The sequence below is a fragment of the Myotis myotis genome, unplaced genomic scaffold, assembly GCF_014108235.1.
Source record: "Myotis myotis isolate mMyoMyo1 unplaced genomic scaffold, mMyoMyo1.p scaffold_m19_p_5, whole genome shotgun sequence".
Taxonomy (NCBI): Eukaryota; Metazoa; Chordata; class Mammalia; order Chiroptera; family Vespertilionidae; genus Myotis; species Myotis myotis.
This window is the reverse complement of record NW_023416357.1, coordinates 65,178,394-65,193,866: the sequence shown is the minus strand read 5'-3', so window position 1 is coordinate 65,193,866 and position 15,473 is coordinate 65,178,394. Positions and strand designations below refer to the sequence as shown.

The following is a 15,473-nucleotide window of genomic DNA, read 5'->3' as shown; positions in this document are numbered from 1 at the left end:
GTAAAATTGATTTTTATTACTGACTTTTCAAAACAAAAAGACATCACTATCACTGTCGTTGTCATCCTCCTCCTCCTCCTCATCATAGTTGTCCTAACTAATCTATAGGGTTGTTGTGAAAATTGCAAAAAGCATGTGTCTTGTAAATTATTGTCATGCAAGTGTAAATAATGATTATTGAAATATAATAATTTTCATCTAAGGACATGATTATACTGACTAAATGTGCTTAACTATGTAGTTAATTGTCCTTAACTTAATGTAGTGATCTGAGTGTTTTTCTTTTAAACACATAGGATACTGTGAGATCTTTAGGACATGAGTGTTCTGGTCATGAGGTAGGCAACCTTCACTGTAGATTCTGCTTTTCTGATAATCAGCCAGTTCTTGTCACTCTTGGTGCACCAGAAAATGGAAGTTGACTGCTGTACAGCTTGGACTGAACTGGAAGGGGCAAAATGTCAACACAAGAAAAGAATGTATCTCTTTAGAATGGGACCAGTCCCTAAATTTCTGTTCCTTTTTCCATTTTTTTGGAACTAAGGGCACAATTCCAACCTTTTCTAAGCTCTATGTCAGCTCTATAGGTGTAATTCTGTGAAGAGATTAAAACAGATTTTAGCCTATCAGATTTCTTGCTCTCCCTTTTCTCCTCCCATTACCTTATAATATAAAGAATATAAAAGGTAGTGTAGCCACAGTGCTGCTAACACTGCTGGTTGAGCTAACTGATTCAGTGCTTGATTGCATCGTTTAATATTGTGCCCCAGTTTCAGGTCATTTCTCCATTATTAACCTAACGCAGTTCTATTGAGTATTTATTCATTAAATAGGGGAATATAAAAGATATACTTGTATTCATTCTCTCTCCCGTATTTATTGTTATTATGCTTTAGTAGAGGATTTGTTGATTTATTTCTATAGCCCTTATCCTTTAATAATGCTAAAAGGTCCATAAGAGCATATTTTGGCCACTGTAAAATATTTTTAATATATTTATAAGCATTGGAGTATAAACGTAATTATTTAATTTGTTTCCAAAGTGTTGCTATAAAATTGATGGGGGAAAAAAGAATTCTGTGTGATATACACATTAGGATACTCACAAAATGGGTGTTGGTTCTATTTAAGAATAAGACATTTCTTTTCCCTGCTGCTGGAACCCATTTCTCCTTTCAATATCCTTTTAAGCTGATACAGACACAGGGTTTCCACCAACTTTGACAAATAATACACTTTAATTATTTCTGTGGATTGCAGAGCCAGACCACTGGATTGAGTTCTCGCTCTGTCCTTTGCTCACTAACAAAGCTGGATTTGCTAGTTGTCACATGATAATAACATAGCTCTTTGAAGAAGGTGGATTCAATCTCAATTAAAATGCTATATAGACTCTTTACAGGATAGTTGCAGCTGTCCTAAAGTACAAATAGTTTTCTGAAAGCAAGGAAACAGGCAGAGTTTACATTAAAATGTGATTAGCAATCTTATCCTGACTGCTTTAAGTGCCTGGTATGCCAAAGGTATTCTCTAAATTTGGGACATTTTGTACTGTACTGTAATTGGAAATGGTTACTAGGAATTGAGACATAGGTTCTTTAAATTAGGAGCATTATCCTATGATTCATGTCCTGCTATCCAAGCAACACATTTGTATTGAGAGGTTCTTTCAGGGCAATGTCAACCATCCCAAAAATGGCTGAAAACAAGAATGGAACTAAAAAAGCTGTCTCTGAGCAGCCAGAATAGAGCCCAGGCTTTCAAGCTCAGCTCAACACAGGAGCTGCCCCCTGGTGGTCAGTGCACTCCCACAGCCAAACTCCTGCCTGTGGCCGGCCAACCTCTCATGGTCCCTCCCCCTGGCCAGCTGGCCCCAGTGGGCCCAGATTGCCGGCCAGGCCAAGGAACCCCACCCGTGCATGAATTCGTGCACTGGGCCTCAGTTTCTGTTATAAAAGAGAACTTGGCCAGACCCTCAGAGCTTGTGCATTCAAATTTGCATAGAATTCAAGTTGATATGGCCCTTTGAATTCTTAGCCAACAAAAAATTCACAATACTTTTTTAGGTGGGCGTTCTAAAGTAGGCATTGTACAAACTGACACTGATAGCCACTGTTGGAGGAGGTAATCTAGAGGACTTGACCTCCAGTCGACCCTGGGCAATCAGAGCTCCTCAACCCTCCTCTGTCCTTAGAATGTATATTCTCCTCACTGCTCCCACAATGGGAGCCCTTTTCAAGGATGTGACTTTGACAAAGCAATGTGTTGTTCAGACCATCTGGGTGGTATACAGGACTGATCCCAGTTAAGACCTCTATGTGAACTTTAGATTCTGGTGGTGGATGTGATCTACTCTTCTGGTGGCCCTTCAAGACAAGCTTGGTAAGTTGCCCTGCTTATTAAACCTGCCACCTCCAATCTGAAGTGGTCTGCCTCATTCTTAGGTCTCTCTCACCCTCTCTGCACAGGGGCCAGTTTGCTAAGCAACGTAGCCCAAAACTGGACAGGACATTGAGAGGGGAGATGAAAGAACTATAGGAAGTGGTCATAAAGTAAAAAAAAATAAAATAAAAGGAGAAAGGAAGGGAGGGAGGGAAGGAGGAGGGAGAGGGAAGGGGCAAAAAGTTCTCTGGAAGTCATTTAATGCAGTGCTCAGGGCTTTTCAAACTAGGGTCAAAGATCCCTCTTAATGTTTTTTGTTCATTTCCAAACTGTCGTAGACTGGTAGTTTTGTAAACTACAATAATAATGAATTACCAAAAATAAAAACATAAAAATGCAAGCATAATTTTTTTCTGTTAGGCAAAATATATAAAATTAACTCTCTCAACTTGTTATAAAAGTTTCTCAATGTGTATTCTTTATGTCTGTATAACAGTTTGCAGATGGCACTTATCTGCTAACCACACCTGAGTAAGACTGATTTGGATATATAGTGTAAAGGCAAAGAACTCTACGCCACCTAATAGCTTTGGTTTGTTATGTTGATGATGTACATGATGATTGCATTAAATCACATAGTCATCATTATTATACCCATTTATTCAAGTTTGGCAAATATGTGTGTGTGTGTGTGTGTGTGTGTGTGTGTGTGTGTGTGTGTGTGTTTAAGAAAACACACAGGGAAGAAACTTGAGCAAGATTTCCATGCATATGCTTAAAATGTATAAAATGCACAAGGATAAATCAGCCTCACTTACCTGGAAAATTCACAGGTGTAGCAAATTCATCATTTGCTCTTGATAATGCCAATGCCCTTCACCCAAAGCCCAGCAGGACTGCACATGCATTTTAAGCAAAGTGGGTTTATTATTTGTTGCAGAGAGAGAACACATGCCCAACAAGGACCCACAGGCTATTTTAGTAAGAGGGTGTTAGAATGAATCTATTACAGGATTTGGACTTTGTTTGGGTGATTGGGGGGAGCTATAAAGATTTGATGCTGCCAGAAAGTAGGGACAGTTCTGTTTTGCGGGTGGCACAGTAACTTTTGCCTGTGCTTAGCAAAACTTCATCACGTAGCTTTGTTTGTTCATGTATCATGTTCTCAGAGTACTGCTGTCTGAGGTTGATATTCTGTAAGTTTATATCCAACAGGAAACAAAATGACCTGGTTGTGAGCGTCAGAGCAGCTTGTAATTATATTGATGTCAAGTCAGTTCCAGACATCAGAGGCTGCTTTCCTTCTTTTTCAATGATGAGTAAAAATGGTATCATATAAAACTTAAATCTTGTTCATTGTCCAAAATCCTAATCTTTGCTTTCCCAAAGGCTTTGGGGAATTTTTCTCTGGTGATGGTGCATAGGTTTGTTAACAAGATCTTTTGACCTAACTGAATAGTTTGCGTAGCCATGCAGTGTACATTATGGGGGGAAAAGTGTTTTAAATTAATTAGTCAAGCCCACTACAAGTTTCAAAATATATCTACTTACATATTGATCCTGAATAAGTTTGCTACATGAGACCATCAGGCACCATGGCTGAGACATCTAGAACAATTTGGGAAAAGAACTTCATTTTTATGGGTTCCATTTTTTGGGTGGGCTAAACTGCAAAGCAGGAAATTGAGTTACTTGGATAAAAAATAATGCATTTACTAGTCAGTATGTCTCAGTCTGATGTCTTACATTGTTTTAAAATAAAGCGTTTCTGTGCAATGTTTTTACATTGTAAACAATGACTTGTTTCCATTTGCTTCTCTGAATGATTGTTCCCAAGTGTAAGTAGCAGAGTGCAAAGATTTTATCTCTCTCGTGCCTTTTTCTCCATTGTCTGAGTTACTGACATGAAGCTGATCACTACACATTTGCGGGACTTAAGCAGCCTACTACAACTTGACATGTCTTAGCTTAGCATTTATGTATGAACTTCTGGCCTTCTATCTTAAGAAAATTTTCTTTAAATTATACTGTAGTCCTGACTTTTATATGACAAGTGAGAATTCGAAATTCCTTTGGAAACAAGTGGAGTCTCTGTAAGGATTTCTTTTGAGCATAAGAGAGTAAAATATCAGCTAAGTTAGCAATCTGAGTACATATCATAGGTTGTGTGCCGGGAGCCGGTCCATGCTTGCTGTTTCAAGGGACCTGGCATATATGGCATACTGTTCTTAATATGTTTGCTCACCTTCTTGGCACTATGTGTTTTAACCAAGGTCTCTGAGAAAGGTTGTTTCCCCAGGTAGGGATTTTCCCCTGAAGTTAGGGAGGGAATAAAACCTCTTAACTAAGTGCCAGGCGGGTAATTAATCACTTTAACTACGAACAATCGTGCTTAAGCTACATAATCTTTACTCCCTGGAATGAAGATAAGAAACGCCCTAACCTTTGTAATAGAGATTGATAGGATTGAATCAACTGGTATAAATACAGATGCAACAAGACAGCAAAAGTCAGAACTCAGAACACAGAACGAAGAAGACAGAACTCAGAAGAAGGAACCTACACAGACAGAAGAACTTCGCTGGAGAGAACATGGCAAAAGATCCTGCACTGAACCTGACTACAGAAATTGGCAAGAGAACCTGACTAGAACCTGGTAACTGAACCTGGCTGGAGAACCTGGACAGAACCTGGCTGGAGAATCTAGCAAGGGAACATGGCTACAGAACCTGGCTGGAGAGCCTAGCAAGAGAACATGGACACAGACCCTGGCAGGAGATCCTAAGCAGAACTTCGCTGGAGATCCAGACCAGAACTTGGCTGGAGATCCTGGCTGGAGATCCTGGCTAGGCTGCTGATCAACTGAACTCCGTCTCCGTGTCCTTCCTTCTTCGCCGACTCCATCCACACCTTTGGGGACCCCTGGACCTGCTGGGGTTGGACTCCGGCAGTTGTGTATTTGAATCTTTACTGTTGACAGAAATTCAATGAGAATGCTATGTTATCATTATCTAACAATAAAGTCAGGTTTCCTTAAACAAATTACTTTAATAGACCAATTCAATCTATAAAACTGTTAGCACTCTAAGAAAAAAACAAACTAAAACCAGCCTATTTGTATTCTGAATTTGTAGGCTTTTAAAACACTTTGCAGACATTGACTGTGTCCAGCTAGGCATGTATTTTGGTCCATAAAGTAGAAATCCACATTTTAAAACCTAGTTTGTTGGTTGATCATTGTTCAGACTTTCCCTGGTCCCCTCCTCCTTGGGTGTCATGGACAGATAAGTCATATAGAGTCTAAGAAGCATGATTGTGTCTAATAGTTTTTTCCTTAATTAATTTTGTTATACTATAGACTTGATGTCTTTGAATACCAGGGTCCCATATGAACAATATTAAGACATTACATTCAGGTTAACTTGAAAAATTGCTCCATGTGGTGAAGTATGAGGTATAATAAAATATGCCTTCTCACTCACATATTTAAAATTTATTTTATGTTTATTCAAGTCAAATAATTCTTTCCCCGTATATTTTTGTATTTTAATTTCAGGAACATTTGCAAGACAATCAGAAAAGCTATGAAGTTAACAATCTGCTCTGGCATTGTGTTGCTGCCTGGACTTGTGTTCAGAAAAACAGTCCTCATTTGAATAACGTGCTTGAACATCTCACCTTTCATAAAACACAGCTTCAAAACAAATGCTGGTAAGAGGGAGTATATAAATCCAAAATAACTCATGGAGAAACCTTTGTGTTTAAATGTTAAATAACCTTTGTACTTAAATGTTAATCACACCTTAGTTGACTATGAAAAAAATTTATAATCTGAGTTCCAAAGACAAGGGCAATTTATATATTTTGCATTAGTTTAGTTCATTAATAAATTGTTCCTATTTTTTTGGAGGGGGGCTAGATAACCATGCATGTATTACAATTTGTCTTTATTTAATGAAATCTATTATTAATAATTCCCATATTTAAAACATTTTTTATTCTCCAGCTTGTTAAACAACAATGAAGTACAGTTTATTATTTTGGGGGAAAAAGATTGTTTTGTTATGCCTTACTTGTACAACAGAAGTGAATCTTGACTGATAAGTGTTAGTTTCCTCCTGTACAAATGTGAATTTAAGAAGGAAAAGAAGTCTTCAGTTACTACAAAACAGGGCATGGGTTCAATGGAGGAGAGAAAAAATGGAGTATTTCTGAGGAAACTGATCAGAGATACCCCTTTCAGTTATTTGAGGATGATCAGAATTCCTTTTCCAATGCTAACAGTAATAATAATCTGTTATTCCATAGCAAGTTTCAAATTCAATTGTCATATTTTTTTTCTTTAAATGACTTCCAGTTTTTAAGCCTCTGGCAGCCCACTCTGTACCAATGGTCTCTGTATATGTAAATTATAAGAATTAAGAGCCTCCTTTATGAACCAAAGCTGTTTTCTCAGTTTCATTTGGAAGTTTTGGGGAATCTAGATCAAGTAAAGATTTCTGGAGGATGGCTTAGAGTTTGTCTAATTTCCTAGAAATAGCCTAGTTTAGAAGAGAGTTCATAAAGAACTTATTCCAACTCATAGTGTGATGAGAACAACCTACTCAGTATTGCAGTTAACAAAAATCATGATTCTTTTATATTTCATTTATTTTTAACTTTATTGTTGACACTATTACAGATGTCCTCATACACTCTCCCTTTTTGCCCACCTCAACCCAGCCCCTGCCCCCCCTTCCCTCTGGCCATCACCACACTGTTGTCTGTGTCTGTGTGTCATGCATATATATTCTTTGGCTAATCCCTTCACCTTCTTTTATCTAGTATCTCCCTTCCTAGTGAGGCTACCATCTTTAAATAGGAAAATCAAAATGCAAATAGAATATATGTGTGGCGAGCGGCTACAGCGTTTGGACAGGTTCAAGCCTCAGACTAATGAGAGGGCATGGTCCTCTCATGGCAAAGCCACGTACAGGTCCCAGCTTTGAGGGCAAAGCCCTCCCAGCACAATTATAGCCAAAGGCTATGGTGGTAAGATTGACCTTATGGTCCGAACCTGTGGTCCCAGGTGGCTGAGTGATGTAGGCTGATAGAATTCTCAGGTGCATGTAATTAAGTAGATTTGAAACTTGAGAGAACATTGTAAACATCTTGACCACTCCCTTGCTTTGCCTCCTGGGATCTGACTATAAAATAAAAACTCGGCTTGGAGGCACTGTCTCTCCATCTAAGAACAGTGTCCCACCTGGCCCTAACTGTCTTATCTTGTCTGTCTTCTTTAATCCTTCACCACGCCTCCCCCCCCCCCCCCACCCTCAGGTTCACCACTGATCATGCTGGACATGGTTCAATATGTTATATCAATGATATAGAATATAATTTTAATAAATATGTGTTAATATAGAGCTGCTAAATGTAAGAAAAGTTAGAGAGTTTTATTGGTGCAAATTATGTTGATTCTTTCAGACCAATCTTATTATAGAAAACAAATTGTAGGGGAATCAAACACAATTTATTTTCAAAGGACAAACAACTAGCGCTACTTTAGCTCTTGGAAGACTCTAGCTTGGATTTAAAAACAAGTTATATTTTAACATAAAAAAGTAAATATTGTATGACTTTGCCAAATTTATTTTCAAAGTATTCTAATCATTACCATGTAAACAGGTTCAAATAAGTGCTGAAATACTAAAAGTGGCTGATTAAGAATATCTGATTAAGGAATTGTTAAGTCAAGGAATTGTTCCTTTAACCAATTTTCAGTTTTATTATATTGCATCAACATTGATCTAATTTACTTTGTTAATGATTTGTCTTTAAGGCAGTTCTTTTTTTTAAACTTAGTATTTTATAGATTTGGGTGTGTTGAATTTAATACAAAACTTTTTACTTTACAAATGAAGAAACTGAGACTAGGTTTATTAGGCTTACTAGTGGCTGGAGCCAGATTTTAAGGGTCCCAGTGTGGCACTCTTCTTAGTCCATCATCCCACTGTCATTCTGGCTGCATTATTAAGGAGAGAACTGCTCTGGGGCACCTTGTTGCTGAAACCTGATTGCCGGGAGCCAGTCCATCCTTGCTGTTTCAAGGGACCTGGCATATATGGCATACTGTTCTTAATATGTTTGCTCACCTTCTTGGCGCTGTGTTTTAACAAAGGTCACCTCTCCGAGAAAGGTTGTTTCCCCAGGTAGGGATTTTCCCCTGAAGTTAGGGAGGGAATAAAACCTCTCAACTAAGTGCCAGGCGGGTAATTAATCACTTTAACTACGAACAATCATGCTTAAGCTACTTAATCTTTACTCCCTGGAATGGAGATAAGAAACGCCCTAACCTTTGTAATAGAGATTGATAGGATTGAATCAACTGGTATAAATACAGATATAACAAGACAGCAAGAGACAGAACTTAGATGAAGATCCTAGAGACAGAACTTAGAACACAGAACCTACACACAGAACTTAGAAGACAGAACCTACACATAGAACTTAGAAGACAGAACTTAGAACACAGAACTTAGAAGACAGAACCTATACTCAGAACCTAGACACAGAACCTACACAGAATCTAGAGACAGAACCTAGCGAGAGAACATGGCAAAAGATCCTGGACTGAACCTGACTACAGAAATTGGCAAGAGAACCTGACTAGAACCTGGTGACTGAACCTGGCTGGAGAACCTAGACAGAACCTGGCTGGAGAACCTAGCAAGGGAACATGGCTACAGAACCTGGCTGGAGAACCTGGAGAACCTAGCAAGAGAACATGGACACAGAACCTGGCTGGAGATCCGAAGCAGAACCTCTCTGGAGATCCAGACCAGAACTTGGCTGGAAATCCTGGCTGGAGATCCTGGCTAGGCTGCTGATCAACTGAACACTGTCTCCGTGTCCTTCCTTCTTCGCCGACTCTGTCCACACCTTTGGGGACCCCTGGACCTGCTGGGGTTGGACCCCGGCACCTGATTTCTTTTTTCTGGGAGGGCGTTGTGGAAATCAATTGAGGGAGGGCATGGAAATATTTGGACAATGCTAAATAAACAGAAGGGTAAATTGAAAGATGGCAAAACAGAGTGACTGTTTATAATAGAAAGGACAAGATACTTGTTTTAAAAAGCACTGACAGTTTTGATCCTATTTCGTATATTTACTGTTTTTTTAAGAAAATGATTTGATCTTTTCTTAAAAAACAGATGACTCTTGAAACAAAAATAACCCACTGACATTAGGAGATTAATGTCTTTTTTAAATGAACAGTTTGACTAACTTTTCCATTAGTCAAATATTCTGTTAGTTATACTAACATTAAAATATTAAAAAATAACTTTTATTCTTACAAAGTATTTATGTTATTTATGTAATAGCCTAAACTGCTTTTAAAAAGTAAAGAGATCAACCGAAGGACTTGTATGCACACGTATAAGCATAACCAATGGACACAAGACACTGAGGGGTAAGGGAGGCCAGGGGAAGGTTAAGGGGAGAAAAAAAAAAAGGAGACATATATAATACTCTTTGTAATACTTTAAGCAATAAAACAATTTTAAAAAAGTAATTATTCTAGATAAAACAAAACAAACTGTGATATAATTATCAAAATCAAATCAGAAATGCCTTTACATGGTCTCACATACTCCTAAGATTGGAAACATGTGATAATGAAGAAAATGAACTGAGTATGCTTAGAATGAAATAGAAATGTTGGGGCATCAGACCTTGATAGTAAATTAAGACTTTGTCAGGATTTTCTGGACCAGATAGCCTTAGAATTGTGATATGTTGCAGAAGATATCTTTGGTTTAGTACCTGAAGTTCAAGGCTAAGTGAGTATTAACAGGAGCAATTTTATTTTACATGTAAAATACTGAATAAATGTTCAAAGATTTAAAATGCAGAGGGAGACCATTCAACTGATCGATTAGAAGAAATGTTATTAATATTGACAAAAATTGCTGGTGTCCATACAGGTGAGTGGTTCTCCTCTGCCCATTTCTGCCCTCAGTGGGTATCCCATCATGCATGTGCCTGCCAGACTTCTCTTAACCCCTTTTATAAAGATCACACAACTCAAACGGAAAGAAATGGAAGCATGTGGTTTCAGCTAAGACTGAATCCATGAAATGGCTCAAAGGAGGACTCAGAATTAGAGCAACCTCTGCTCTCTGGGGGTTGGGGGGTGGGGGTGGGGGTGGGAACAAGGAAAGGAAGTGCACCGAAGACAATAAATTATAAACCAGTGTGAAGAAGTAGAGAAAAGGAGAATCCATGAGCCCCTCCCAGCTGCCATACACCAACCTTTACCTTGGAAGTTTAGCAGCCCTGACCTGCAGATAAGCAGCTTGCTGTAAAGCAGATTTCCATTTAATATGGTTACACTTTATATAATACTTCATCCTCTCAATGCTCCACCTTGTGGTTTGGCCTTTTATAAACTGCCCTATTTGCTCTGGTGAGATAGCTCAAGCCAGTACAAAGGGCTTTCTAATCCAACATGAAAATAATGAATTGTGTTTATAATTGAATTATTAACCAATGAAGATTGCTGAGAAGTGCAGCATGGCATTTCAGTAGAGCAGTATAAAATAAAATTATATCTCCAAAAGCAAAATAGCCGATTTAATGCGCCCCATGCATGTATTCCAAAATAAGCTTGACAATTTAAAATTATATTGACATAGTGAGTGTTTTTCAGATGTACAGTATTTGTGTTTGCATCGACATGAATCAATCAAAGAATCAACTGCTTTGCATGGGCAAGAAGTCTTTTACTTCTGGCTAGATAACTGATATCCACATTGTCTTTATGATCCTCAGTGATTATTATGTTTATGTGACAGTCTAACAGCATTCAAACAAAGTTTTCATTAATAATGTTTCTCATTATTCATGAGGTGAGATGCCAATGTAGGTCCACTTTTCTAATTTATTTCCTGGATTTCTTATTGATCCTTTGATCCTCTGAGCTAAATATAAACATTTAGTCTCTATCTAGGGTAAATATATCAATTATGCTTTGCTGCATTATAGTACAGTGAAAAAATTCAACCTTAGATCAGAAGACCTGAGTTTTAGTCCTGTTTTTTGCTGCCTAATTTTGAAAGCCACATAACCCCTCTGAACAGTTTGTTTAGCAGTTAAATAGAAATAATAGTCACCCCAAAGGGCTTTGGGGGTATTTTAGTAAGATAAGTAATATGAAAATACTTTTGATACACTCATCATCCCATAATATTTCATTTCCTGCTAGTTCATATCTGAATTATTTTTTTTCCAGATAGAGTCCTGCCTAAAGAATTTCCATCTCAGTACCTGACACATGTCTTCTGCTCAAGTTAACCAAATTAGACAGCTTACCCACTACATTTCAGAACTGTCCCCTACTCTCAACTGCCACTGTCACAATCTTGGTTTGGGCCATTATTGTCTCATGACTCTTGTAGCTTATTAATTGATTTCTTTGCCTTAATTTTTCTTCTCCATAATCTGTCAGACTCTGCTGCCAGGGCTGCAACATAAATGTGATTATACCATTCTCCTACTTAAATTATTTAATAAGAACTATTTTTCCTGGCACAGGGGTTGCAGCCCAAATTAGGGTCTCACAACTTGACACAATTTTAACAAAAGAACAAGAGTTCCTGCCGCTGTAATTAATTACTACCAACACAGTCAGAGAAGTGCCTGGTAGAGCTGAATGGGAGAAAACAATCAGTGGCCTGCCTATGCCTTCTCTGACGAGGCAGAAGTCATCACCTATATTCTCCACATTTCTTCTCTGGAGCTTCAAAAATGAAATTCTGTAAGCAGGACAAAGAATCCTTTTAGCAGACATGCTAAAGCCTGGCTTTTCATATAGTCCATCTCTTCTGGGTATCAAAAATCAAGCACTGGCAAAATAAATACAGTCTTTAAACTAGTTTTCCTAAATGTTCACAGTCAAGAATGAAATGCTGACTGCCCTCTTCTCCATGTTCAATGAAGATTGAGACTAATCTATAGATGTAAAGAGCCAGGGTCCATAACATCCACAATGACCTAAGGTTCCACTGAACACCTGAAGTCAGTGCTGGGTTGCCATGGCACAGCAACCCAGCACTGACTGCTGAGGGGGCTGTGGATCAGACCCAGAGAAAGGCCTGCAGAGACAGAGGCAGGGTCTGATCCGCAGCCTCCATGGCAGCTGTTGATCAGCAGTTGCCTCTCTCTTTCTCTCTGGGCTTTGCCAGCATCCACACCTCTGTTTCTCTCTGGGCCTCCGCCGCTGCTGATCAGCTCTGCCTCTTTGATCAGGCCCAGAGATAGGCCTGGAGATGCTGACTGGCATAGAAGCTGACCAATCAGAACAAAATCTGGGTGAAGTGCCAATGACTGCCTAGCAGGCAGAGCTTTTGACGCTGACTGGCATAGAAACTGACCAATCAGAACCTAATCTGGGTGAGCTAGGAAGTCAGAACCTAAGGTGTGGGCTGAGGAGGGGTTTTAAGGGCAACAGCTGTTTGGTGTAAGGTGTAAGAAAGCGGTTCAATTTTTTAATGACCAGTTTGGCAGTATAGTGCATATGGCTATCAGTCCAGATATAGTGGTTATGTATTTTTGTCTGCCAAGAGCATCTCCTCCTGCTGAAAAAGGCTTTCCCCCCCATTTAAGCAATCCTATCCTATATAATCTATCTATACTACTAAAAGGGTAATATGCTAATTAGACTGGGTCAACTGGCCATCTTCCAGACGTCCAACTTCCTTCCGGACAAAGTCATGGTGGTGGGGGCCAATGTAGAGGCAGTTAGGGGCAATCAGGCCAGCAGGGGAGGGCAGTTGGAGGTGAGATCAGGCCGGCAGGGGAGGGCAGTTGGAGGTGAGATCAGGCTGGCAGGGGAGGGCAGTTAGGGGTGATGAGGCAGGTAGAGGCAGTTAGGGGCGATCAGGCAGGCAGGCAGGTGAGTGGTTAGGAGCCAGCGGTCCCAGATTGCGAGAGGGTTGTCCGATTGGAGAGGGTGTAGGCTGGACTGAGGGAACCCCCTCTCCCCTGTGCATGAATTTCGTGCACTGGGCCACTAGTCCTATATAATAAAACCCTAATATGCAAATAGACCAAACAGCGGAACAACCAGTCGCAATGATGCACACCGACCACCAGGGGTAGACGCTTAACGCAGGAGCTGTCCTTTAGTGTCAGTGCGTTCCCATAGGGGGAGCGCTGCTCAGCCAGAAGCTGGCTAGCACAGCAGCGGTGGTGGGAGCCTCGCCCACTTCTGCAGCAGTGCTAAGGGTATCCGATTGATGGCTTAGGGGCTTAGGCATACTCCCCTCAAGAGGACGCAGCCCAGGCTGAGGGACCCCTGCCTCCAAGTGCACACATTTTGTGTACTAGGCCTCTAGTTTATTTATATCAGTCCTCCCCTTTCTGGCCTCTTAATCTAAATTTGAGTTTCTCTTTCTTTTTTAAAAAATATACTTCTTATTGACTTCAGAGGGGAAAGAAAGGGAGAGTGAAATAGCAACATCAATTATGAGAGAGAATCATTGATTGGCTGCCTCCTGGGGATTGAACCCCCAACCCCAGCATATGCACTGACTGGGGATCAAACTGTGACTTCCTGGTTCATAGGTCGATGCTCAACCACTGAGCCATGCCAGCCAGGCTAAACCTGAATTTCTGATAAAATTATGGTTAAATCATTATTTAAAATGTCTATCTCCTCCTTATAGAATGATTTATGTATTTATGATTTATGTATTAAATTTATTTTTGGATCATATTTATAAAATTATGTTGATTTATTATAATGTATCTAGTTTTTCTACTCATTGTCAGCTATTTAACAGTATTTTCAATTCCTAAGTTCTTAAGTACTATTCATTTCTAGGTTGGCTAAAATGTGACTCTTTCCTGAAGATTTTTATCATAAACAGTATGAACCAATATTTGTTTTTTTTGTAATTATAATTTATTGGTAGATGAATATTATATTTGTGAAGCAATACTAGTCTTTATTGAAAGTAATGTATCTTGCAATCCAAGTATTCCTCTTTTCCTCTCTTCTGGCCAAATACTTTTTTTTCATTAAAAACTTTATTGTACATTAAAGTCTGTGTTTTGTTAATAACATTTTTAGGATGGATTCTGCACTGGCTTTGTTGGTCCTTGGGGAGGCTGCCAAATTAAACATGGCCTGCTTGAAAACTTTAATGGACATAATGAGAGATTTTCTTTTAACTATTATGTCTGTTCAGAATCAGGTAACAGTATATTTATTAATTTTGGTGTGCAAAAAAGACAAATAGAAACAAAAAAAATTTGGTACTGTTTAAATTGTATACCATATTATGGCTTATAATGAGCATAATTTTGAAATAGTAATTTTAATTACATATAGAACTAAATTCTTATTTACCATATATCCCAGTATGGATTGATAGATATAGATGTAGATAGAAATAGAGCTATAGAAATAGATATGTCTTGACACATACACACACACATACATGAGAGGGACTTTAAATTTTATTAAACTTGAAATCATATGGTTATATATGATTTAGTTTCCCCTTTAAAAATATTTAAAACATTTTTTGTTGTAGTTAATCCTCACCTTAGGATGTTTTCCATTGATTTTTAGGGAGAGTGGAAGAGAGAGGGAAAGACAGAGAGAAACATCAATGTGAGAGGAACACACTGATTGGTTGCCTCCTGTGAGCCCTGACCAGGGAGGAGCCTGCAACCAAGGTATGTGCACTTGACATGAACCAAACCTGGGACCCTTTGGTCCGCAGGCCCATCCTCTATCCACTGAGCAAAACCAGTTGGGACTCTAAAACATTTTTATTAAAATTTACATTTTAGTGAGGATGTGATCATTTAATCATTATGGTTAAGCATTGAGTTTGTTTATAATTAATCACAGTTAATTACAAATGATGTTAAACAGATTCTCATATGTAAAATCTTTATTTTCATTTATGACTATTTCTTTAGAATAGCTTAATAAATTACACTTTTACATTCTTAGGGTAGATGTCCAAATTTCTTTCCAGAAAATATGTTTCTTCCTTTCCTATGAAAAATGTGTAAAAGTGCCATGGTTTTTTTTT

General features: G+C 38.7%; 1 protein-coding gene across 1 annotated transcript in view; it reads left to right on the top strand.

The window, feature by feature from the left end:
- TMEM232 (transmembrane protein 232) overlaps window positions 1–15,473 on the top strand; it is a 153,744-nt gene that overhangs the window by 31,338 nt on the left and 106,933 nt on the right. Inside the window, exons 7-8 of the mRNA XM_036308333.1 lie at window positions 5,939–6,093; window positions 14,498–14,621. Coding sequence (XP_036164226.1) covers window positions 5,939–6,093; window positions 14,498–14,621 — 279 coding nt within the window. The remainder of the gene's footprint in view (window positions 1–5,938; window positions 6,094–14,497; window positions 14,622–15,473) is intronic.